At 37.6% G+C, this 26,188-nt stretch overlaps 1 protein-coding gene across 1 annotated transcript in view; it reads right to left on the bottom strand.

Annotated features, from left to right (window-relative positions):
* Nucleotides 1–26,188, bottom strand: part of SRBD1 (S1 RNA binding domain 1) — a 232,976-nt gene that overhangs the window by 145,702 nt on the left and 61,086 nt on the right. Inside the window, exons 11-14 of the mRNA XM_049870618.1 lie at nt 19,874–19,981; nt 10,628–10,785; nt 7,884–7,974; nt 7,130–7,237 (exon numbers count right to left, since the gene is read on the bottom strand). Coding sequence (XP_049726575.1) covers nt 7,130–7,237; nt 7,884–7,974; nt 10,628–10,785; nt 19,874–19,981 — 465 coding nt within the window. The remainder of the gene's footprint in view (nt 1–7,129; nt 7,238–7,883; nt 7,975–10,627; nt 10,786–19,873; nt 19,982–26,188) is intronic.

Genomic DNA, 26,188 nt, shown 5'->3' with positions numbered 1-26,188 from the left:
TCATGCTGAATGAAGGCATCAGGGAAATGGAGGAAGACCCTCAACAAGATGCACAAACACAGTGGCTGCCAACAATGGACTCCAGCATAACCGTGATCATGAGGACGGCATAGGGCCGGGCGCACTCGTTCCGTTACACATAGGGCTGCTGTCAGTGGAAACTCACTCAGTGGCACCTAACAACAACATTCATTACCTTGGTTGTGGTGATAGTTTCACGAGTGTACACATATGTCAAAACTCATGAAATTGCAGGTTTTAAATACATGCCATTTGTTATACGTCAATTACCTCTCAATAAAGATGAAAAAGTAACCAATGAACTTCTAGAAGCTGAAAAATATAATAACTGAAATTAACAGGTTTAACAGTTAAAAAAAAAAAAAAAAGCTAGTGAACAGGAGAAAAGATCTGAAGAAAATAAATACAGCCCAGAGAGACAAGAGATAGAGAGAGAAAGGTTAAAAGACTTAGAGGATACAGTGAGAAGGGTGAAAATACATATAATTAGAATTTCAAAGTGAGAGGAGAGAAAGAAAATGGAATAGAGGCAATATCTGAAGAGTAGTGATTAAGATTTTGAGGAACTGAAAGATATCACCTTATAGATTCAAAAATTATAAGTAGAATAAACAAAGGAATCAGTATAAAGTTGCCATCTAACGGCAAGCAGGAACAATAACAATTTGATATTTGGTTTTCTTATCAAAATATCAATACTCTTCGGATTAAATTGTCAATGGTAAATTTAAAAGCAGAAATGCCCTTTCTCCTTAGCACATTACAAATGCCATACTAAATATACCTAATAAATAATATAGCAAATAACAACTGAAATTGTGGCCTATCATGTCTAGTACCGGTTTTAGAACTAACTATATATCTTGTTATTATTGACACTGTGTGCCATCAAGTTAATTTTGACTCATAGTAACCCCATATGACAGGGCAGAACTGCCTCACAATTTTCTTGGCTGTAATCTTCGTGGAAGCAGATTGCCAGGTCTTTCTCCAGCAGAGCTGCTGGGTGGCTATGAACAGTCAAGCTTCTGGTTAGCAGCCAAGGGCTTAACTGTCTGCACCACTAGGGCTCTTTAAAAATATATTAAGGTTTGGAAATAACCCAATTGTCAAACAACAGGAAATGACTAAAATATGGTACAACCAAACAAGAAAATTAAGGAGGTAAAGAAGGAAGGGAATAAAAGAAAAGGATGAAGAGAAGGGGAAAGGCAATGCGGTGAGGAAGGAAGGGAACAGGCTTCTAGTCTCTGATTTTGTTAACCTAAGCTGATTAAGGCTCTCTATAGTTAATTTTTGGCTTCTTAGAGAATGAAATTTCAAAGCAGGCATACAAGTAAGTAACTGAATGGGTAACAAGGATTTGTGGATTAAAAAGGAAAAGTCACAAGATTTAAAGAAAAGTTAGGGAAATAAAAACCGAAGTGAGATTTGGATTTAAAAAAATGAACAAATAAACAAAAACTAGATATTTTTGGATGTATGAGGTCCATATTTTCTACAAAAATACAATAATACTTTCTAATGTTCAAGACCCAAACAAGCATAACACAAAACTCAAAAGCCAAAAAGAAAAAGACTGATAAAGCTGACAAAATTAAAAATTTAACTCTCTATGAAATAAAGCTGAAATTGCAAACACAAAATAGGGAAAACTATTTGTATACTTTATAAAATTGTGACATACAGGATCAATCATTAATATATAAAGACATTTATAAATCATTATGAATGAGATGAAAACCTCCAACAGGAAGAAAAAAAAAATAAGGACACCAATCATTCACGAAAAAAGAAACACAAATGACCAGTGAACATATGAAAATATATTTAAAACATACTTTTTATATAGCTACAGTAATCAAAACAGCCTGGTACTGGTATAACATTAGGAACATAAACCAATGAAACAGAACTGACAGTCCAGAAATAAACCCACACATCTATAGTCAACTGATTTTTGACGGGGGTGCTCAGAGCATTCTATGTGGAGAGAAGTCTTCAATAAATCGTACTAGGAAAACCAGATTTCCACCTGCAGAAAAATGAAACAGCATCCATGCCTCACACCATACACAAAAACCAATTCAAAATGGATTAAGGGCCTAAATGTGCAAACTAAAACCATAAAATCCTTGGAAGAACAAGTAGAGGTGATGATGTCAGGCCCAGCAATGGATTATCTAATATAGTAATAAGCACAAACTGCAAAAGACAAAATAAATAAATGGGACCTCATAAAAACTTAAAACTTTTGTTCATCAAAAGACTTTACCAAAAAAGTGAAAAGACAAGCTACTGACTGGGAGAATATCTTTGGAAACCATGTATCTAACAAGAATCTAATAACAAAAATATATATATAACTTCAAAAACTTAACAACAAAAAGACAACCCAATCATAAAATGGGCAAAGGACTTGAACAGGTATTTCACCGAAGAGGACATTCAGATGGCCACCAAACACATAAAAAGATGCTCAGAGTCACTAGCCATTAGAGAGATGCAAATCAAAACCAGAATGAGACACCATTCACTCCCACTAGGATGGCTAAGACAAAAAAAAGAAAAAAAAACAAATATTGGTGAAGATGTGGGGAAATCTGAACCTTTATTCATTGCTGGTGTGAATGCAAAATGATACCACATTGTGGGCAACAGTGTGGTGGTTCCTCAAACACTGAAAACAGAACTACCATATGACCCAGTAATTCCACTCCCACGTACATACCCAAAAGACTTGAAAGCAGAGACTCAAAGAGACTTGTACACTAATACTCACTGCAGCACTATTCACAACAGCCGAAAGGTAGAACCAACCTAAATGCCCATCAACAGATGAATGGATAAACAACATGTGGTAACTACATAAAATGGATAAACAACATGTGGTACAGACATAAAATGGATAAACAACGTGGTACATAAATGCAATGGAATACTACTTAGCCAATAGGAGAAATGAAGTCTTAGTATATGCTACGGTAAGGGCAATACGCTGAGTGAAATAAGCCAATCATGAAAGGACAAATATTCTATGACCTCACTTACATAAAAAGACAAGAAAAGGCAAATGTATACAGAAAAAAGTTTATTGATGGTTACCAGGAGGAAGAAGAGGGAAAAGGTGGGTTAACGGTAATGGAAAAATTGCACTGTTTAAGGGTAGGGTTGCACAGTCGATTATTATAACTGCTGTCAATAAGTAATTCACCTAAAAAGTTAAATTACCAAAAGTTGTGTGAGAAATATAATTTCAAAAAAAAAGCTTCTGAGCCTGCTTAAGTACAACAAAACACCTCATGGGATTTGTTCCTTGTACTTCCTGTGTAGTAGTATTATAAATCTAGAAGTACTCTAAAAAACAGTCTATTTTTTAAAGAGTAAAAAAAAACCAGAAAATAATCAAGTGGTATCATTTAACATGACGGGAAACAAACATTCAGACATTCAAAAAATGAGTGCCTACATGTGTCAGAGGGCTGAAAACAGCCAATCATTTCTCATACATATGTTAAACAAAACACCATGTAATACTGCAGAATTCTTTTTACACACATTTCCAGCTGTAACAACATGTGACTAAGTTACAGCATAGCTACACTCGGCAACTTAATCCAAAGGGTTTTTTTCCTCCTTTGGTGATTAGGATTTGCAGTTTTCAGTGACTGCTCCTATAGTAAGAATCAGAGTTTGGGAAGCATTTTAAAAGCAGGGAGAGAAACAGGTCAGAGGAAAGCTGGATGGGTAGATCAGCGTGCGTGGCATTTACGAGTTAAAAGATAAGTCATGGCATACGTTCACCTATCGGCAGGTATGGCAAAGCAAAAAGTACGCTGGAAGGAAGACAAAAGGGAACCTACTGGTGGTTACGTCAGGGAAAGGTTTTTCAGGATGAGTGGCTGATAAGATTATAGGAATGCATATTAGATTATCTGTTCAGGAGGTGCTAAAAAGAGAAACATGGAAATTTCAATTAAAACATGGTTTACAATCAAAATGATGGAGGAGACAACTCGGCTTCCTCCCAAAAGCACTTTGAAGTGGCAAAATGATAACAAAATGAAGTAAAACAGATGATTTTCTTAAAGCACGTCCTTTGAATTGATTAGACATTTGCATTATTTAAGGACTTCACGAACACATAATACTAGGAAACCGACTCCAGCACACATTGAAAGAATACCACACTATGACAAAGAGGGGTTAATATCAGAACTGCAAAGATGGTTTGGTTATCGGAAATCTATTACTCCAATTCACCTTATTAATACATCAAAAGAGAAAAAAATTACATGGCTTTAGCAGAAATACATCCTTATGTATGGATATCATGATCTCAGAATAATGCACAGAAAGAGCTACCCATGGTTGCTAACGAGGGACAACTGTGGGGAGAGGGACTGCTTACTGTACACCCTCTTTTTTTACCTAAAAGTTCAATTAAAATCTTACACTGCTTTGTAGAAACCTTAAAAACTAAAAGTAGTAACATTTTCTTGGACAACTGAAATTTATTTTCAAAGTATTTATTCCCAACATCCCAACTGAGATGAAACAACCATATTTTCCCCCTCGACCACTGTATTATGTCTAATAGGAGCTCCAGATAAGATGTACGTCATCTCAAAAATTGGCTCGCAACTAAAATATTTACTGCAAAACAACCTTGAAAAACAGAAGATATCTAACAAATTCTATTTCAAATCATCACAGTGACACTAACAGGTCAATGTTCCCACAGATTAAAAAAAACCTGAAGCTAAAAGAGGTTTTAAAAACTTGTGGCCAGTCATCACAGATGTAGTTGGCTGAGCCAGAACCCAGTTCCATCTCCAGGGCCCACATACTTTCTTATACCATAGCACCTATCATGAGGTTTAATTAAAATGGTATCTCATCCCTACCCATTCATAAGACAGACCACCTCATAGTAACATGACCGACACAGATTTCACTACCTTATACTTGTGAGGATGATATTATTACTACCCCTATTGTCCAGGGGTGAAAAATGAACTTTAGGCTGTTTTATCAAACCTACCCAAGAACACTGTCTCTACCTAATTTCAGAATAATTTTATGTACGTATAAAGTATATATAATTAAACATATACTTAAATATTATATCATTAACATAAGTTATTAGTCAACTGTATATTGGTTATATATTTTAACATTATTGTATTACTTATACATTATATAAATATAAATAAAATAGATATGTATTATAAACATAAATATATATAAACAAACCTGCATATTCACAAGCACAAACATATCATTTATTGAAGCTTTCATGTTTAGTCTTAACATACGTTCTTTCACTTTTAATATTCCTAAAAATCCTCTAAGTATTATTTTCCTCATTTGAAAGACGAAGGAAAGTGAAGCTTAGTGACACTAAGAAACTCTTCCAAAACTGCACAGCTAGTAAGTGGCTAGTAAAACAAAAGATGAACCGAGATTTGCCTCACTCTAAAGCTCGTTCTTTTTCTCCTACAATACACTGGCTAAAGTTCAATGAATACATACTCTATAAGCAAATTCAGATGAAATTCAAGAAGCTTTTACTACTAAATAATTTGAAAGGTCTATTTATAATCACAAATATAGCCAAGATAGTTAAATCAAATCAATGTGAACAAATTTAAAAAATCAGAGAAGTAGCTTGATACAAACTGCATCAACTATGTCAGGTCCTGTATTAGGTTCTCAAGAGGACTGAGTACATGTCTGCAGTTCCCAGAGTATTCTTCAGGCTCGCTTGGGGGAAAGAGAAAAGCTAAGGCAGACTCAGTGTGTTTCTTCTGGAACCATGATCCCATGGCGCCTATAGTTTGTCTCTGACTTTGACCTCATCCTCTCTGGTCACCCTGAGCTTATTTCCCTGACTTACCTTGATTACACTCTTGGCACACAAAATCTGACACTAAATACTTGTCCCCTTCTTCTTATGTTGGTGTTTTGTTTTTCCTGTCAGTAATCTACTCATCAGTTGAATATTCTTAAGTTATCAGATTTCTCAACAAGCTCTGTAGTACTTCCCCTTGGATATCAGCTATTATAACTACCCTATCCTAGAATTAGGGGGGCGGCAGTGGTTCAGTGGTAGAACGCTCGCCTCCCACGCAGGAGACCCTGGTTTGATTCCCAGCCAACACACCTCATGCGCAGCCACCACCTGTCTGTCAGTGGAGGCCTGTGTGTTGCTGTGATGCTGAGCAGGTTTCAGCAGAGCTTCCAGACTAAAACAGACTAGGAAGAAAGGCCTGGCAATCTACTTCAGAAAATCAACCAATGAAAACTCTATTGAGCACAATGGTCCGAACCTCAACCAATCATGGAGATGGTGTAGGACAGGGCAGCATTTTGTTCCATTGTACATGGGGTTGCCATTAGTCAGGGGCTAACTTGACAGCAGATAACAACAACAATAATCCTAGAATTAAAACCTTTAGGACTCAAGATTCTGCTGTAGGTCGGAAACGGCAGGCTTGGCTATTTCGGGTCCAAAAGGAAAGTGCAGAAATGATGGTAAACGAAAGCAGAACTACTGTTTGGGGGACAGGGCTGGAGGAATGGGATCACGCTAATCCAAGTTATTCTGAAGTTATCTGTGCATCTATACAAAAGGAAAGATTGTTATCAAGAGACAAATGGGAAAGCCACCACAGAATACTTTTAATTCTTAACATTTACCTTGACTCTCAATGATTTGATTCATAGGTATCAAATCATTGGAAGAAGGCTAAATTATCCACACATAGCTGTTAGCTAACCCGGTACATCATTTTTCTTCTTAGCCAACAGTCACCTGGAGCCCTCACACAATGTACAGCCTGGAAAATCCCAGGACACTAAGTAAGCATTAACTTGCTGCTTCTGTGAGAGGTTTCAGGACACTGTGCTGCACTAATCATTCTACCTCAAAGTTCTCCAAGAGTCAGATACTTTCCATTAGCCCTCAAAGCTCTCCTAAACAGCAAGGAATGGTCTAGAGACAAATAAGACGGGTATCTTAAAAAGAGAAGGGAGAATTCACCTCAGAAGGAACATTAAAAGCTCCCGTGCCTCACAAGAAAACAGACGTTCCTAACATCCTTACCAGTAAACAACATCCAGTGGCGCAAAGTAATTTTTCATTATCAGGTCAGCAAAGTAAGCTTCTGTTTCCCGGCAGGCGGTGCCATTTCCAATCACCACTGTGCTGCAACTACAAGGGAGAAACACGAGGAGAAACTGGATGAGCTCAAGTCGTTTTGAAATCAACCAACAGAAAATGTACAGAATACACAGATACTACTACAAGATGCTCTTATTCTTTCATGTGTCAAAGCAGCCTCTCCATTGTTTCATAAGTGGACCCCAGACTTACATAGAATATGGTAAAACCTCTATATTTGATATAGGAGACAGTAGAGACATATTTTACTGTCCCACAATCTAAAGAACAGTTAGCTTTCTTCCCATCTAGAAGGAACCAAAATTAGATATGGGTATGTAAACTCTGGAGTATTCTAAGCCATATTAAAGACATTATGACTGAATTACATGACATGCTGTCAAATAATTTCTGAAAATTCTAACTACTACATCCATTCCTCAGATCCATGGTGGAGGAAGGAGAGGAACCTCCTATTTCCACCTTGTTTACTGATGGTGGCAGAGAAAGGGAGTGGCATTCCTCTGGAATGTCCATGGGTAGAGTGCTCCAGCAGTTCACCCCAGCAGTGTTTTACAAGGTGCCATCTCCCTCACCAAGGCACTTCTCTTAATCCCTCCCTCCAAGCCAAGGCCTTCAAAGGTCTCTCTGATTGGCTGGGCCACAGAGGAACACAAAAGCTCGTTCCTTTTCATACCTGAAATTCAGTAAAAGCCTCTTTATTTTCTCTGCCTCTCGGAAGCCTTGTCCAGAATGCAAGTAGACTACATCAGTATGAAGTATCTGACCTTAGAAAAAATGAAAAGAATAAGGTACTTCATAAGAAATTCCACAAAACATAGCACAGCAATGATTTGACTAGACAAGTTTTAACAGCAAAGGAGACTGGTTTAACTGTCTATTTAAATACAGTCTGAATCATTTCATGTTCACTAAATCAGATTCTCCCTAAGCACTCTGAAATTTCGTTATATTCAAAGTCACAAGGACTCTGCTTTGCTACATAAACCACGACTAGCTGGATAACAAGCCATGATAACTAAAAGAGAAAAAGTACTTAATAACATCTAACATTAATAATAATAAAAGCTAACATTTACTGAGTAGTTATTACAGATGAGATACTGTTGTGATAGTCTTTCTTGATCTGAGTAACCGATATATGAGTTTGTTCACCTTATGGTAATTCTTTGAGCTGCATATATATGAATTGTTAGCCTTTCTGTATCATACCATACTTAAGTAAAAAAAAATAATAATAATAATTTGAGGGCACCCACCTGAAAGAATGTAAATGAATGAGCTAAGTGACCAATTTAAAAAGTGAGGGAAAGAACAAGAGAATAATCCCAAAGCAGGAGGAAGAAAATGAGAAAGTTAAAAGTAGAAATTAATGGAATAGAAAAAATCATGCAAAAGAAAGGATTGACAAGTTAGTTAATTCTTTGAAAACTCTTATAAGAACAACATCCTTTCAGCAATACCAATGAAGAAGGCACATATGGAAGGCACATACAAACAATATTAGACATGAAAAAGGGATATAACTAGACATTTGGCAGAGGAAAAAAAAGGACAGAAAATAGTATCAACAACTTTATGGCAACATTATAAGAATTTAGATTAAGTGTTCAAGCGGATAAATTGCTTGAAATCTCTTATTTACTTAAAACAGACTAAAGAAGAATAAAAATTTTAAGAATTATCCTATAATCAATATAATAACTATAGTAATTGTTAAAAATCAACTCCCTGACTCCCACCCCCCAAAAAACCTCAATTTCCCTAAAAAGATACCAGCCCCAGAGAGTTTTGTAGGTAAACTATAAAACAAGCCAAGAAAAATATCATTCTAATCTTGCATAACTCTTTCAGAAAAGGGTGGAAAAAATCCCAACTCATTATATGATGATATAACTTTGATATCGAACTGACAGGGACAATCTAATAAGGAAAACCACATGATTACATCTGCAACAAAGGCAACAGAACATCCCCACAAAGCCCCCAAAATCAGCAGACGGGGACACTGTGCTGACAGTTACAGACACACACACCTCCTCTTCAGTCTGTTTTAGGGGGAGTTTCCCAGGCATGTATCCCCTTGGCCATTTAAACTAAGATCTACAGGCCTCCATGGTGTCAGCATTTGTGCAGGAAGAAGGAGGGGGAACAGAGAAGCAATGGAGTTCTTCAGGCAAAAAGAAAATTATCTCAGCTGAAACAGAAATGTAGAAAGAAATGAAGAGTAACAAAAAGGGTAAATATCGGGGTCTGCGGAACATGGTTTGTGGGGACTTCTAAGTCAATTGGCAAAATAATTCTATTATGAAATCATTCTGCATCCCACTTTGAAATGTGGCGTCTGGGGTCTTAAATGCTAACAAGCGGCCATCTAAGATGCATCAATTGGTCTCAACCCACCTGGAGCAAAGGAAAATGAAGAACACCAAGGCCACACGACAACTAAGAGCCCAAGAGACAGAAAGGGCCACATGAACCAGAGACCTACATCATCCTGAGACCAGAAGAACTAGTTGGTGCCTGGCCACAATCGATGACTGCCCTGACAGGGAGCACAGCAGAGACCCCTGAGGGAGCAGGAGATCAGTGGGATACAGACCCCAAATTCTCATGAAAAGACCAAACTCAATGGTCTGACTGAGACTAGAGGAATCCCGGCGGCCATGGTCCCCAGACCTTCTGTTGGCACAGGACAGGAACCATCCCCGAAGACAACTCATCAGACATGAAAGGGACTGGTCAGCGGGTGGGAGAGAGACGCTGATGAAGAGTGAGCTAATTATATCAGGTGGACACTTGAGATTGTGTTGGCAACTCTTGTCTGGAGGGGGGATGGGAGGATAGAGAGAGAGGGAAGCCAGCAAAATTGTCAAGAAAGGAGAGACTGAAAGGGCTGACTCAAGACGGGGAGAGCAAGTGGGAGTAGGGAGTGAGATGTATGTAAACTTATATGTGACAGACTGATTGGATTTGTAAACTTTCACTTGAAGCTTAATAAAAGTTATAAAAAAAAAAAAAAGGGTAAATATATGGGTAAGTAAGAATAAATACTGACTGCACAAAACAACAAAAATGTCTTATGATATTTAAAATATATACGGAATTATCACAATGATAAGTAGAAGTGGATGGGGGACCAATAGAGTAAAACGCTTCTAAAGTCTAAAAAAAAAAAATCTAGGCTCACTTAATCCTCATGTTTCCACTGTGCCACACATGATGGTAGCATGTTGATGGTTTTGATCAACAATAAGAGAAATATGAAGTTTGATTCTCTTGTTCCCATAGCCCTGTATGCAAAACAAAAATTCTAATCCTTGAGAATAAACATTATTTCCACATCCATATGAAATATATAAAGTGAAACTTATGATCAATCGAACAAACTTTTATATAAAAAGGTGAAAGACTGCTTACTGGTAGGAGAAATTATAGCTAACTTGCAACCATGTTTATAACCAGGATCCACTCCCATCAAGGTGCGCCCTGGAACAGGACTTGTTAAAAGGAGCTGGCGAAGATTCCGTCCAAACATCATCACTGATTCCTTTTCTGCATCTGAGGTTAGTTTGGCTCTTTGGAAACAGAAAAGAGAAAGAACGGTACTTAGTTCTTCTTTCAAATTTTCTTTCTAGAAGAGGAGAAGAACTCATTTTGTGCAGTTATTTCCCACAGAAGCATCTATTACAACAAAATGCCTTAAAAGAAAAAAAAAAATCATATTCAAAAATTATATTGAATCTATTTTTTCCTAATCACAGTAATCAATTTTAAAGCTAAATGTATGAGTTTTTCATACCAACATTCTTTCCCTGTTTTCTGTGACATATAAAACTGATATGTATAAATATGTGTGGGTGATAGAAAGTAGAGAGACAGTATGTGTACAAGATGTGGATACCACTTGGGATGTCCAACAAAAACTTATCAACCACGAAGCTAGATAACAAATCATCGAATCGTAAGGTAAGCCTCTTCCATCAATATTTAGTATTACACCTCCACATATACAGTCATGTGTCTATCACTTAACATCCACAATACATTCTGTGAAACAGGACATTACACGATTTGGACATTGTGGGAACACATACTATATGTAGGCACTCCCCAGATTACGAACGTACAACTTACATACAATCCACAGTTACGAACCAACCACCGTACAGTCTATTATGTTAAAAATACAAGGAGTGTACAATGGTTCATAATAACAAATGGGCACCTGGCAGCGTAATCACTTTGTATACAGGCGACATGAGATACACGTGTTGTATGCAGGAAGGTGTTGCGTTCACTAAGTCTGGTTACATCCACTACGGCCCATTCTTTGATCTGGACTTTTGACCTTATGTGACCATGGACACATATGCAGTTGATCTTTGCCTGAACGTACGTTATGTGGCACATGACTGTACAGCTATGTCATCTTCTCACTCTATGTCACCCCCCACATTTACCACCTTATCATTCTCACAGTGATGTGACTTGATCACAGATACTAATAACCGGTCCAGAGTCATGCCTCGTGTAAATAACTTCCCAGTTTTATCCAAAGAAGTTACTAAAAGCCTAATAATAATAATAAAAAAAAAATACTAGTATAAAAAATATGTCTATAAAACAGACTTAAAACCATTTGGAAATTAAGTTGTTATAGAAGTTTTTTTTGTATTGTGTCCCGATATTCATGAGAATTTATTAAAAATGGGTCTTCTCTATTAGACCAGGTCATGCCACTGGCTGTAAGAAAACTTGAGAGTAATAAAGCAATTTAAAACACACTTCATATCAGTGCTGAGTTAGAATTATCTACATACATGAAAGCGCATGCTTGCTTTTCTGGCTTAATTCCGTTTCTTAATGCTTTTCTCTAACATTTCACTATCACTCTCCCTAAACTTAGACAAGCAAGATAAAATGTATGATTATTGGTATTTCTAAATCTTCACTTTAACATCTTTATTTATTATTGAGTGTCAGCTTTATACAAGGTACCACGATGGGTGTGAAATACAAAGCTGAAAAGACAAAGTCACTGCCCTAAAGACCACTCTATAAGAAAAGAAAAATAAATAAACACACACACAGGCATAAAACAGAAAGTGCTATACTAATGCAACTACGTGGGTGGGATACATAAATTATGAAAACTTTCTAGAAGAAAGTGAATCAAGGAAGATAAGTAAGTTAACCAAACAAAGGCAGAACCAGTAGATGGAGGGCAGGGAGAAGATATTTCAGGCGACAGAGGAAGGGTATATAAAGGTAAACGGCCCACTACAGAAAAAGCAAATAACATCACATGGCTAAAGTAAAAAGAAATAGCAAGACATAGGTCGTACAGGCAAGAAAAAGTCAGACTACAAAGAGTCATGTATGTTCTTCTAAAGAGCTTAGATTTTATCCAGGAGACAATGAAGATCCACTGAAGGATTTTAAGCAGAAGAGTGTAAAAGGATCAGATGGGAATTTTAGAATGGCAATGTGAAATATGGGTTAGAAAAACAAGACAGAAAACAGAGGCCATCAATCACACTAATACAGTAATTCAGACAAGAAATGATGATGTCCTGAACTAAGACAGTAACCATGGAGATAAAAAGAAGGGAAAATACAAGAGATAATAAAAGATGGTAAAAATAGACAGCTTTTCGTAACTGACTGACGAGAAAGACAGATGTGAAAAATGACACATACGTGAGGGATCAGGCCAGTCACGGAAACGAATGCAAGAATAGAACAAGTTTTTCAGGGAGAAATACAGAGCACACCTGGGTAAAGCTCAGTCTGAAATTGAAGAGCACCTAGTGGGACTCCCCAGAGCACCTAGTGGGAATCCCCAGTTGCAGATGCATCTATAGATCTGGAACTCAGGCAGAAAATTTGGGCAACAATAAAAAATTTTGGTCTTAAGTACACATAGTGCTAGTTTAAAAGCCACTGAAATCGACCACATGCGATGAATAAGAAGAAAAGAGTACATATAGCATTAATAGCTGTGTGCACCTTCATATATATAGATATAGGTAGTCCCTGACTCACAACATATTCAAGTTACGAACCACACTTAAGACTGGTTTTTGGTGTTTTTTGGTACATCTCCTCATTGGTAATATGTACTACATACAGCGTTGCAGCACATTGGATGATGTTATCATTCTCAGATGTTCACTCACAAATGTTCAATGTTATGATTCACTGTTCAAAATATTGCCCTATAGCAGGCTATGAAAACTAAAAAAAAAAAAAGAGGTATGCGACTTACGTCAGAACCGACTTACGATGGGGCTATCAGAATGGAATTCCGTATAATTCTACCTAAACGCTGATAAGAAATGTGCTTTTCTACTTGCAATGTTGTTGTGGACAAAATACAAGTAAAAACACTCAAGGACACAAACATTGAAAGGACAAAAAGAAAAAGGAGATGACAGGGGGTAAAAAGAGAGAACGTGTCCTAAAAGCCAAAAGAGGCAAAAAGCTGAAGAAAGGAATGGTCAGTGTTAAAAGAAGCAAAATGATCAGGTAGTAAGGACTAAAAACCATTCATATTTTCTATCGCTTTGTTTATCTCTAAAATAACCCAGTAAAAACCTAGTGCCGTCGAGTCGATCCCGACTCATAGCGACCCTATAGGACAGAGTAGAACTGCCCCATAGAGTTTCCAAGGAGCGCCTGGCGGATTCTCTACTGCCTTCAAAATAATCCTTTAAATCTATCTTTAAGGTCACACACCTGCTTTGGTTATTTCTAACTACCTTTAAACCCACATATCAAGTTTTTTAATTTTTAGTTATATTTTTCATCCCTAGGAATTTTATTTGGCCCTTTTCAAATCTGTTTGGTAAATTTTAAAAGGCTCTTAATTTTTATGCATACTTTCAACATATTAATATACCATACTGTTTCTGATAATTATAATATTTGAAGGTATCTAATTCTGTTTTCTGCTATTTTTGTTGGCTTTCACTCATGGCTCCTTTTTTCCTTGTATTTTGCTAATACTTCTTTCTTTTCCTGCTTAGCGCTTAAAAAGTACACAGAGGAAGACCTTCAATTCTGAATGACAGGCTTCATTCATATCTCAGGAAGGGAATGGGGCAAAAAAATTGAGGGTCTCAGACAAGGCAGGAATCAACTTTATGGACTTTGGAGTATGCAGTCAACAAGGAAGAAAGTTGAGACAAGAAGAGTATGAGAGAAAGCTGTGGGATCAAGAGAACTAAAGATCCTTTGTAAGTAAAAGCACAGATTTAATAAAAAAATGTTGCCAAACTATCTGAAAGGATTATAGTAAAAGAAAACAAAGGAATAAATGAACTGATGATGTCAGAGGTAGAGCAGTTCCAGGCGGAATCAAAAGAGTGGATAGCTAAATGGAGGAAGAGGTAGAGAAACCAAAGATGCAGAGATAAGATACAGACAGGGTAGATAAGTCATCTCATGTGAATGGAAAACAAAAAATAATGGCAGAACATAGAGTGACACCAACATCTTTATTGAATGTTGGTAAGGTTAAAACCCCAAAAAACCAAACTCGTTGCCATCGAGTCGGTTCTGACTCATAGCGACCCTATAGGACAGAGAAGAACTGCCCCACAGAGTTTCCAAGGAGCGCCTGGCGTATTTGAACTGCCAACCTCTAGGTTAGCAGCCGTAGCACTTAACCACTACGCCACCAAGGTTCACCAGGTTTACCAGGTTGGTAAGGTTAGCAGGTAACAATAGAGTGTAGCAGCTAGTACAGTACAATGGTTTCCTCAAAAAGTTAAACACTGAATTACCATATGAATCAACAATTCTACTCCTTGGTATACACTCAAAAGAATTACAACAGGTACTCAAACAAATACGTAAACATGAATGTTCACAGCCAAAAAGTGAGAGCACCCCAAGTGTCCACGATAGATGACTGGATAACGAAATGTGGGTGGTATATACATACAACGGAATATTATTCATCCATAAAAAGCAATGAAGTTCTGATACTTGCTACAACATGGATGAACCTTGAAAACACTATGCTGAGTGAAAAAAGATAGAACAAAAGGTTATACGTTGCTAACTGATTTATACGAAACGGTTAAGAAAAGGCAGAAGAGACAGAAAGTCCGTTAGCGGTTGATTGCCTGAGGCTCCCTGAAACCCTGGGGGCAGTTCTACTCCGTCCCGTAGAGCTGCTAGGAGTCAGAGTCGACACCACGGCAACAGGTTTGGTTTCTGGTTAGGGCTGGGTGGGAATGGGAACCCTGGTAGCACAGTGGTTAAGTGCTACGGCTACTAAACAAAGAGTCGGCAGTTCGAGTCCCCCGGGTGCTCCTTGGAAACTCTGTGGGGCAGTTCTACTCTGCCCTCTACGGTCACTGTGAGTCGGAATCCACTTGACGGCACTGGGTTGGTTTGTTGGTTGGCAGGGGTGGGAATGGAGGGTGGCTTCAAACAGGCACAAGGTTTCTTTTCCGAGAGGTGAGGGGAGCAGAAGTTTTCTAAAATTATAATGTGGTGGTGGCTATACAACTCTTCGAGTACACTGAAAATCACTGGATTTTATACATAAAACAAGTAGATTTTATAGTATGTAAATTATACTAAAAAATGAGCAAATTACAACGACACATAACCACAGAACACAATGTTAAGGGAAAAAAAAATCCCAAAAACCTATGACCCAATTTACATTAAATTCAAAAGCATGCAAATCTAAACAAAATAGTGCTTGAGAAAACAACAGATACGTTATAAGGACATATAAACATATAAAAGAAAACACAGAAAAGCAAGGAATTCCTAAAACTACCTAAGTCAGGAGAGTGGTTACCTCTGAAAGAAAGGAGAGGGAATGAGATGAGGCGGGGCACCAAGGGTCTTCAAAGTTACAGGGAATGACAATTAATTAATAAAAAAGAAAAACTAGGTTTGTGGTATGAGAGTATTCATTTTATCATTACTTTTGATTCATTATATATATATATATATCCTAAATATATTTTATATTCTATCCATTATTTAATAAAAGCAATTTTAAAAAAGAAAGACCAAGAGAGCCCTGTCATGGATTGAATTATGTCCCCTCAAAAATGTATGTATCAGTTGGGCTGGGCCATGATTGTGTGATTTTCCTATATGTTGTAAATCCTGCCTCTATGATGTTAATGAGGGAGGATGGGTGGCAGTTGTGTTAGTGAGGCAGGACTCAGCCTACAAGGTCAGATTGTGTCTTGTGGCAATGTCTTGAGATACGAAAGAGAGAAGAAGCGAGCAGAGACAGGGGGACCTCATATCACCAAGAAAGAGGCAAGGGGAGCAGAGCACATCCTTTGGACCCGGGGTCCCTATGCAGAGAAGCTCCTAGTCCATGGGAAGATTGATGAGAAGGCTGACAAACACAGAAAGCCTTCTCCTGGAGATGGTACCGTGAATTCAGACTTTTAGCCTATTTTACTGTGAGGAAATAAATTTCTTTTTGTTAAAGCCATCCACTTGCGGGATTTCTCTTATAGCAGCACTCGATGACTAACACAAACCCTGCTCTCCTGCTGGTCCCACCTAGATGTGATGCATGAAATTGAGCCAGTCCCTTGCAAACACAATAGCAGCCAATCAGAGCTCAACGGAAGACAGTTAGCCCTTTGATGATAATGCCGAGCCTCTGCATTTACCAACTCGGAATCTTCCCTGTCCATGGAATTACTGTCATAGGAATAAACTTTGTTTACTGTTTAAACCAGGTGCCCTGGGTTTTCTACTGCTTTCCGCTCAAGCATCTAGACTGATGCTTGTCACTCCTTGATGCAAACAGTTATTAATAAACAGCTGCTTTTGGTGCAGAGCTAGATGATTCCAGGGTAGAATCCGACTTTTTAACTATATGCATAATCCACCACACAGGCACACTGAGAGCTAAGTCAGAAATGGCCCTGGTATGACACTAGGGTAGGTGGAATGAATGGAGAAACTGCTGCTGGCTGAAAGGCTGCTCACATCTCTGTGCTCAATATTCTCCTTGAGTGACTAAGACAAAGAACGAACGGTTTAGATATGCTGCAAGCCACAAAACTTCAACTTATGCCCATTTTTGCCCAAGAAACTTCCAAATATTCAAAAGAAAGATAAAAGCTACTGCAGAGAAAGCAAACACTCTCATGAACCACTGAAGGAAGTATAGATTTGTACAACCTCTTTCAGAGGGCAAAAAAAAAAAAAAGGCTTGACACTATGCCACCCTTTGATCCAGAAATTCTACTTAGTTAATCAGAAGGAAATAACCAGAGATGCATACGACACTATACGCACCAGGATGTTCCCAAAAGCAGTATTTATAACAGCAAAACTATGAAACAGTACAAATGATGAGCTGGAGGGGGTTTAAGAAAATTATATATTTATACGATGAAATATTAGGCAATCATCAAAGTTTAGGTTGTAAAACAACTAATACTAATGACTAATAGCTAACACTTGCTGAGTACTATTGGCTGTGTACTGATCTAAGTGTTCTGTATAGATTAACTCACTTTAATATCCTCAATAACCCTATGAGGCAGATACTATGATCTTACTTCCCAAATGAGTAAAATGAGCACAGAGAAATTAATTAATTTGCCAAAGGTCACACAGCTAATAAGCAGCTGAGCAAAAAGTCAAGTTCAAGCAGTCTGGCTGGACAGTCTGTTCTTAGCGAATACTGTTGTTAGTTACCACTGAGTTGATTCCAACTCATGGCAACCCCCCGTGTGTTGAGTAAAACTGCTCCATAGGGTTTTCAAGGTTGTGATGTTTCAAAAGCAGATTGCCTGGCCTGTCCAAGGCACCGCTGGGTAGGTTCCAACCACCAACTTTTCAGCTAATAGTTCAGCGCTTAATCACTTGCACCAAACAGGGACTCCTTCTTAGCAAATACACTACAAGAATATACAAAAGAATACCTAATTACATGGGAAAATGTGTGTAGTACACAGTCAACTGAATAAAATGGCTGCACAATAATATACTATGTATGATTTCTTTCAATACACACCCAGACACGCAAGGAGAAGAGTCCAGTTAACATCGGTCAAGTCTAGGTAATAAAATCATGAGTTTTATTTTTCTTTTTTGCTTTACTAATTCTTCCAAGTTTTCTACAATTAGGACAAATTTCTTTTTAATTAGAGAAATAAAGTAATCTTCTTTAAAAAAAAAAAAATCAATTGGGAGTTTCTCCCCCTCAACTGCTGTTCAGGTAATTACAAATATTTCCATCAAAAGACACATCTGTAGACAATGTCTGCAAACCAACTTATGGACTGAAATAAGATACACTTTTTTTTAACCACAGGCATTTTAGAAAAGAGAAGGAAAGTGTTCTTGCTTGCCCACTGCTAATGGAAGTCAGAAAAAGATTATACATTAAACAATTCCACACCAAACTGCTTACATCAAATCTCAATGAAATTATTCCACACGCAGTGAAGCTACTCAAATTAAATACATGCAAAAATGTCAAAAGCACCACTGGCATTTTATGCAACATGAGAAAAGAAGATATAGGAAAAGTACACAAAAGGAAATGAAATTTTAAATAATTCTTTTTTTTCCTTTATTAAGAACAGGGTTCCTTAACATTTAAAGTTTCTGCCCCAGCAATCAAAAGCAAGAAATGTTACTTCACACAGACTTAAAATGAAATAGGATTCCAAAAGGAGCAATACTTTTATATTGGGAATGTTTGGGCTAAAAAGAATGAAACCAGAGACTGAATGACTCAGATAAAATGATGGACACAGGGACTACAGGTCCTTTTTAACAGAACCTCCGCACTCCCTGCTCTCAACACCTCTGAAATGAATGGCCAAGTTCTAGCAACAAATTTTCCACTTCGCCTCTTTTGCAGTTTTTCATTTTTGCTAGTCTTTGTCTTAATCTATTTAGATAGACGCTTTAATATCTCCTAATATTTGCTCATCATTTCTGGTAATTATTCATCCAAACAACTCCTGTTTGAAGTTTAAAATATATACATATTAGCTTTCCTTCTTCATACCCCTTCTTCACGGAGCCCTGGTGGCACAGTGGTTAAGAACTTAAGCTGCTAACCAAAACCTCGGCAGTTCGAATCTACTACTAAAAAAAAAACTACTAGCAGCCCCTTAAAAACCCTATGGGGCAGTTCTACTCTCTCCTACAGGGTCGCTGAGTCGGAATCGAACAGACGGCATTAGGTTTCAACAGGTTCTTCCTAGTAATAAATTCATCATGTCGTCCACTGATTCCCTTACGCTTTCTTCGGCTCTCTTACCTCTAAAAACTGCCTCCAACTAGCTTCTCCATTAACTTCTCTCATCAGTAAAGCCATCTGGCTAGGCTGTCAAAGTTGCAAGCCTGGTATTGCAGAACTAGAAGGGGTACACATGAAGTGGTCAAAATTTGAAAAGTGAATCTGCAATTAAGAGCTACGTTGCATGATCTTGTAAGACCTATGCATGGAAATGCATCTACAGAATAAAGTCGAAGCTTAAATTTAAAACTTTTCGTGATTCAGTTCCATGGATTGGTTAATGGGTCAACAAATACTACATTTAAGTTACATTTACATTTAAAGGGCCTAACACCATTTTTTTTTTTTTTTTAACACCATGGTAATAATAAACAGTGCCCGGTATTAAACAAGAGGAGGACTACCTGAACTCTCTACAGAGGAGAGGATAGATAAGGCGTTTAAAGGAATCGTCCAGTGAATTGTGTAAGACCTTCATTAACTCTGGCCTGGCGAAACCACGTGGTCTCCACCTGCAGGAAAAAAAAAAAAAAAACACGGTTACTAAAATTGACATAACAATAATACGACTATGAAAGGGCTCCTGGAAGAGGGGAGAAAGAGCCAAACAGAGAAGGGGAAAAAAGTTTTATTGAGGCCAAAGTAACATAATCTGTGAGGAGAGGCTGTGGTGTCTGGAAATTATTACTATGACATCTGGAATTTTTATTTTTAAAAACTTGGTCAGACATTAAACTTAAGAGAGTAAAAAAATTTCCTCTTCTGGGAAGAGTCTCCAAAGCATTACTAATGACCAAAATCTTAAGATGTAAGAGAATCAAGAAACTGCCACAGCACTGTATCTGTCTTCTCCCGTTGACCTCTTCCTGAGAGTTAAAGTAAACTCAGCAAAGCAGACACTGTTCTTATTCTTGTCTCTGCCATTCTTGAGTAGAACTTGCTCTATCCCTTTGGCCGTGCTGCCTCCACCAGGCAGCATCTGCGGCAGCTGAGGAAGACAAATGCTAGAGGACCCACTGGCAGTAGACACTGGAGAAAAACTACAAGAGAAAGATCACCAACAAATTCAGCCTTGCCTCTTCTGTGTTTTCCTCCATCTACAGCATCTCTGCCCCTGCTCTTCAATGGCTCTTGATTGAAAACCATTAATACGCTATTCATGGTTTCCAATAAATCATTAACACACCTTAGGGGAACTCTTAACCTCTCTTAATTATCTCAGGCTAGGAAATTACCTCCGGCTAGGAAACTGAGTATCAGTGAGCAAACATTTAAGCATTTACCATGTAATACACCAAGTTGGGTAAGAGCAACTAATTGAATTGCTTCCACAGAAGGGTTTTATTTGGACAGCATATAGTTTTTAATTTGAATTAAAGTACTTTTAGGCAGGACATGCATCTTTCCTTTCATCCAAATCTCTGTGATTTCCTACTGTTACCTTTATTTACCTGGAGGGCAGGGGACTAGGGGGGAGTAGGATATGAATTAGACACACAGGTCCTACTTTCAGTGAGGCAAGTATTTTAACAAATATATAGCAGGATAAATGCAATAATTGAAATATTTAAAAGACATAGAAGCTCAAAAGCAGGGGTGACAGCAGTATAATAAAGTGGTTCATGGCAAGATTTGAGCCAGATTGCTTGGGTTCAAATTCTACTCTACCACGTTTGGGTGGATTTACTCACCATGTCTATACTGTTTCCTCATCGGTACAATGGGGATAATCACCTCATTGAGCTCTTGTGAATTAATATATGTAAAATGCTTATAACAGTGCCTGGCATATTCTATGTATGTATTTGCTGCTGCTGCTGTTATCATCATCATCATTAATTTGGGGACTCCAAGGTCAAGAAAGACTTCCCAGAAGGAACATCCGTGATGGATTTTGAAAAGAGAACTGTAGTTTACCAAGCAAAACGAAAGAATAAAAGCATTCTGGTAAGATACCACAGCACGGGTAAAAGGTTAGAGGCACAAAAGAGCATGGTAAATTCAAGTAACTACAAGTAGATTAGTACTGCTAGGGCATAAAGTTTTAGGGCATAAAGTGGCAAGATCAAGTAGGAGGAAGATGAGGCTAGAAAATAGGGCAGTGGCCAGATCATGAAGCGTCTTATATATTATGCTGCAGAGCTTGGCCAGTTAGAAGGGAGAACATAGTCCAGGGTCATGGCACAATGTGCTAGCAGGAAAGTCCCTGGAGGTAGGAAGGCCCTAATGGCGTGATTTCTTTTAATGTAGAGATCTGATGTCTGCTGGCATCATGGCCTCCAAGGCTTCCCCACAACTTGTAGGAAAAAGCCAGAAATCCTCAGCCTTACCTACCCACATCCTCTCAAAAGCTCTAGCCTGAATAGTCTTTGTCAAACCTCAAGATCCTCCCCTTGGCTTGGACTGCTCTGCTCCCTTCTTCCTGCTCCCATCCCCAGGAACAGAACGCTCTGGGCCTACTTTACACTTGAGGACGCCTCAATTATACCCATTCAGAATTGACCTTTCGACCATTAGACCCAGACCTGAAAGAAAACAACTAAACCTATTTCCCCTACATTACAGAAATTCCTTTTTGTTCCTTGCCCCACAGTGAGTTCTGCCCCTTCACGGGTTAGTGCTCAGCACACTAAGGAACCTGAACTAGTAGACTGGACTCATGGTGCTTTTGTTGGTGTTGTGTGCCTTGAGTTGATTTCGACTTATAGTTCTGAGCAAAGCAGAAACTCTGTTCTAACTCTTGTCTCTGTCATTCCTGAGCAGAACTTACTCTATGGCTTTGGCCGCGCTGCCTACACCTCAGGACACAGTAGAACTGCCCCACAGGGTTTCCTAGGCTGTAATCTTTACAGGAGCAGATTCTCAGGTCTTTTCTCCCGTGGAGCCACTGGCAGGTTCAAACCTTGACCTTTTGGTTAGCAGCCGAGAGATTAACCATTGTGCCACTAGGGCTCCTTACAGTAAATTTATAGTCCTTACACAGACCTTATTATATCTTTAAACTTAATGTAAATACAGTGAGTTTGCTTTATAGGAATTATTACCTCAAAACTTGATTCCTCCTCTAATAGTCCAACACCACTGAATAAAACTAAGGAGGATCTCACTTAAACAGAACACCATATAAAACACACGCTACAAGATGTGTACAATGAAGCAAATTAAGGCAAGGGTCAAAGAGTCAAATACCTATAGGGGCAGGAGTATTGTGAACTACTGAAGACGACTCCTAATCTGTATGTTTGTGACAGAGACAGGCTTTGTTCACCTCTTAAACACAAAGATATACTCTCCTCTTTGGCAAAGGAATATGCTCTTCCCATTTCTTTTATTTAAGATAAAAATAGACCCTCTGCATCTATTTTCCCACATTTAAAAGAAAAATGGGTACAGAAAATAGTTCCTCTTAAATCTACTACATAAAAAAACCCAGAACAATCTTAGTGTACTATTTCTCTCAAAGGGATGTGATAGACACTTGGGGACAGACTAATCTATTATATAGGACTGTCCCATGTATTAGCACTAAAAGCTAGTTTTTTAAAAAAAGACTAGTAGCAAGCACAAGTCATTCATCTGACAACCTCCAAAAAATGCCCTCTCAGGGAAGTGGGGATGGGGAACAGGACTGAGAGTCACTACTGGTCTGGCATGAAGTGGTGGGGACTTCCAAGACAGACAACATGCTGCCATCTCTAGAGACTGTCAAAAGACAGACGACATGCGCCCGGTGGATTCAAACTGCCGTCAGCTGCTAACCAAAACGTCAGCAGTTTGAATCCACCCGGCGCTCCTTGGAAACCCTATGCAGCAGTTCTATTCTGTCCTATAGGGTTGCTATGAGTCAGCATTGACTCAATGGCAATGGGTATACCCAACAACAGCAGAACACACATTTCTTCTCAAGTGCCCATAGGACATTCACCAAGATGGATCATATGCTGGGCCATAAAACAAAGTTCAACAAATTTTAAAGAATATAAATCACACAGGGTATGCTCTCTGAACATAATGGAACCAAACCAGAAATTGGCAACAGAAAGACAACAATAAAATCTCTAAACACTTAGAAATTAATTAAAACACTTCTAAATAATCCATGAGTCGAAAAGGAAGTCTCAAAGGAAATTATTTAAAATACATAGAACAAAACGAAGATGAAAAAATAACTGCTAAAGCAATGTTAAAAGGGAAATTTATAGTTACTAAATATGCTAATAATCTAGGTTACTACTTTCAGAATCTAAAAAAACAGAAAAATAAACCCAAAGCAAGCAGAAAGAAAGGAATAATAAGAGCAGAAATGATGAAACTGAAAACAGGAAAATAATAAGGAAAAACAATGAAACAGAAGCTGGTTCTTCAAAGAAAAAAAAAAAATCAGTAAAATTGACAAACCTCTAGCAAGATTAACAAAAATAAAAAGTGAGAAAACACAAATCATCAATATCAGGAAAGAAACAGGAGGAATCACTGGTGATCCTACAGCCATTAAAAGGATAATAATAAAGGAATATCTATAATTCAACAACATTAAAAAAAAAAAAAACCATAAAATACCAAAACTCAATAAAGAAACTGTACTCGTCATTTTAAAACTTCCATAATAGAAATTTCCAGATGCAGGTGCTTTCACCAGAGAATTCTACTGAACATTTAAAGAATTAACACAGATTTTACACAAATGCTTCCTGAAAAAGAAGAGTAAGGAACACTTCCCAACTCATTTTATGAGGCCAGTACGACCCTGATACCAAAACCAAAGACAATACAAAAAAATTAAAAAAAAAAAAAACAACTATCAGCAAATATCTCTAATGAACTTAGAGCAAAAATCCTTGATGAAATATTTCAAATGAATCCAATAACGTATTTTTAGAAAATTATGTATCATGACCAAAGGGGATTATTCCTCATAAGCAGGGCCAGTTTAAACACTTAAAAATCAATCAAGGAAATCTACCGTAGCAACAAAAACCATATGATCATATCAATTGATGCAGAAAAACCATGTGACAAAATCCAACTCCTTTTCATGACAAAAGCCCTCAGCAATTTAGGAATTTTGATAAGGAACATTTATTAAAAAAAAAAAAAAAAACCTACAGATAACATAATAGTTAACAGGTAAAGGCAAAATGCTTTCCCTCTAAGATCAGAAACAAGGTAAGGATGTCTATTCTCATGACTCTTATTCAACATAGTACTGAAAGTTCTAGCCACTGTAATAAGAAAAAGAAATAAACACATACAGATTGCAAAGGAATAAATAAAACTGTTCCTATTTGCTGAAAACATGACTGTCTATGTAGAAAATCCTATGAAATCTACTCAAAAACTCCTAGAATAAGTGAATTCAGCAAGGTCACAAGATACACAGTCAACACAAAAAGATCTATATAAAAAGGGACATATGGAATGCAAAATCAATTAAAGCACAATACCACTTACAATCATTCCAAAGAAAATGAAATACTTAGGATAAAAAGAACAAAACATGTACAAGACCTGTATCCTGATTAAAAAAATCAACAAAGTCCTAAATAAATGGAGAGGCATACCATGTTCATGGATTAGAATGTTCAACATGGTAAAGATGTTAATTCTTCCCAAAATAATCTATAGGTTTTTTTTTTTTTTTGTAGACACAAGCTTAATCTAAAATTTATATGGAAAGGCAAAGGCTCTAGAATAACTAAAACAATCTTGAAAAGGAAGACTAAAAGTAGAATCATTCTACCACCTAATATTTGTTGTTAGGTAATGTTGAATCGGTTCCAATTCATAGCAACCCTATGTACAACAGAACGAAACACTGCTCGATCCTACATCATCCTCACAACCATTGCTACGATTGAGTCCATTGTTGTAGCCATTGTATCAGTCCTACTATATAGCTAAAATAATCAAGATAGTGCAGTGCGGCAGCAAGACAGACACACAGATCTGCAGAATTAAATAGAAAACACAGAAACAGACCCACACAGAAATGCCCAACTGATTCTGACCAAGGTACAAAAGCAATTCAATGGAGGTAGGATAAGCTTTTTCAACACATAGTGCTAGAGCAAATGGATATCCATATGTAAAAAAACTCAACCTAAACCTCATACCTTATACAAAAATTAACTGAAAACAGATCATGGACTTAAATGTAGAACATAAAATTGTAAAACTTTTAGAAAAAATAAGTCTGAGTTTATTCATGTGAAAAATCCAAGAGAAAACCCTAATATATGCCTGTAAAGGATGGTAAATAGAACAAATATCATATGACATTTGATTAAAATCTATTGAGTCACTATTATTTCCATTCCAAATACATCATTACCCTAGACTTGTGTCACCAGGCCTTTCTTTCACAGCACCATTAAGTGGGTTCAAATCACCAACCTCTAGGTTAGTAGTCATGCACAATCTTTGCGCCACCCAGGGATCTGTATATGCAACTAGATAATAGTAATTAATTCACTAAACAAATAGCAGCTATAGGACTACGAAGATCACAGCAAAATATTCTAATGATTATAGAAAACGTGAAGGAGTATAGGGATAGATCTCTGGGTTCCAGTATCTACATGAGAATAGAAATTCCCGCTTCAAGTCACAGACACAAAAATCTGCAAGCTCAAAAAAAGCAGTCTGGTCATTATACAATCCAACTCATAAACAGGGAACTGTTGAGACTGTTTCTTCACATATGTTTCTGTTTAAGAGCA

The sequence above is a fragment of the Elephas maximus genome, chromosome 26 (genome assembly GCF_024166365.1).
Source record: "Elephas maximus indicus isolate mEleMax1 chromosome 26, mEleMax1 primary haplotype, whole genome shotgun sequence".
In the NCBI taxonomy this organism is placed as follows: domain Eukaryota; kingdom Metazoa; phylum Chordata; class Mammalia; order Proboscidea; family Elephantidae; genus Elephas; species Elephas maximus.
The sequence above is the reverse complement of the archived record's forward strand: the minus strand, read 5'-3'. Positions and strand labels throughout refer to the sequence as shown.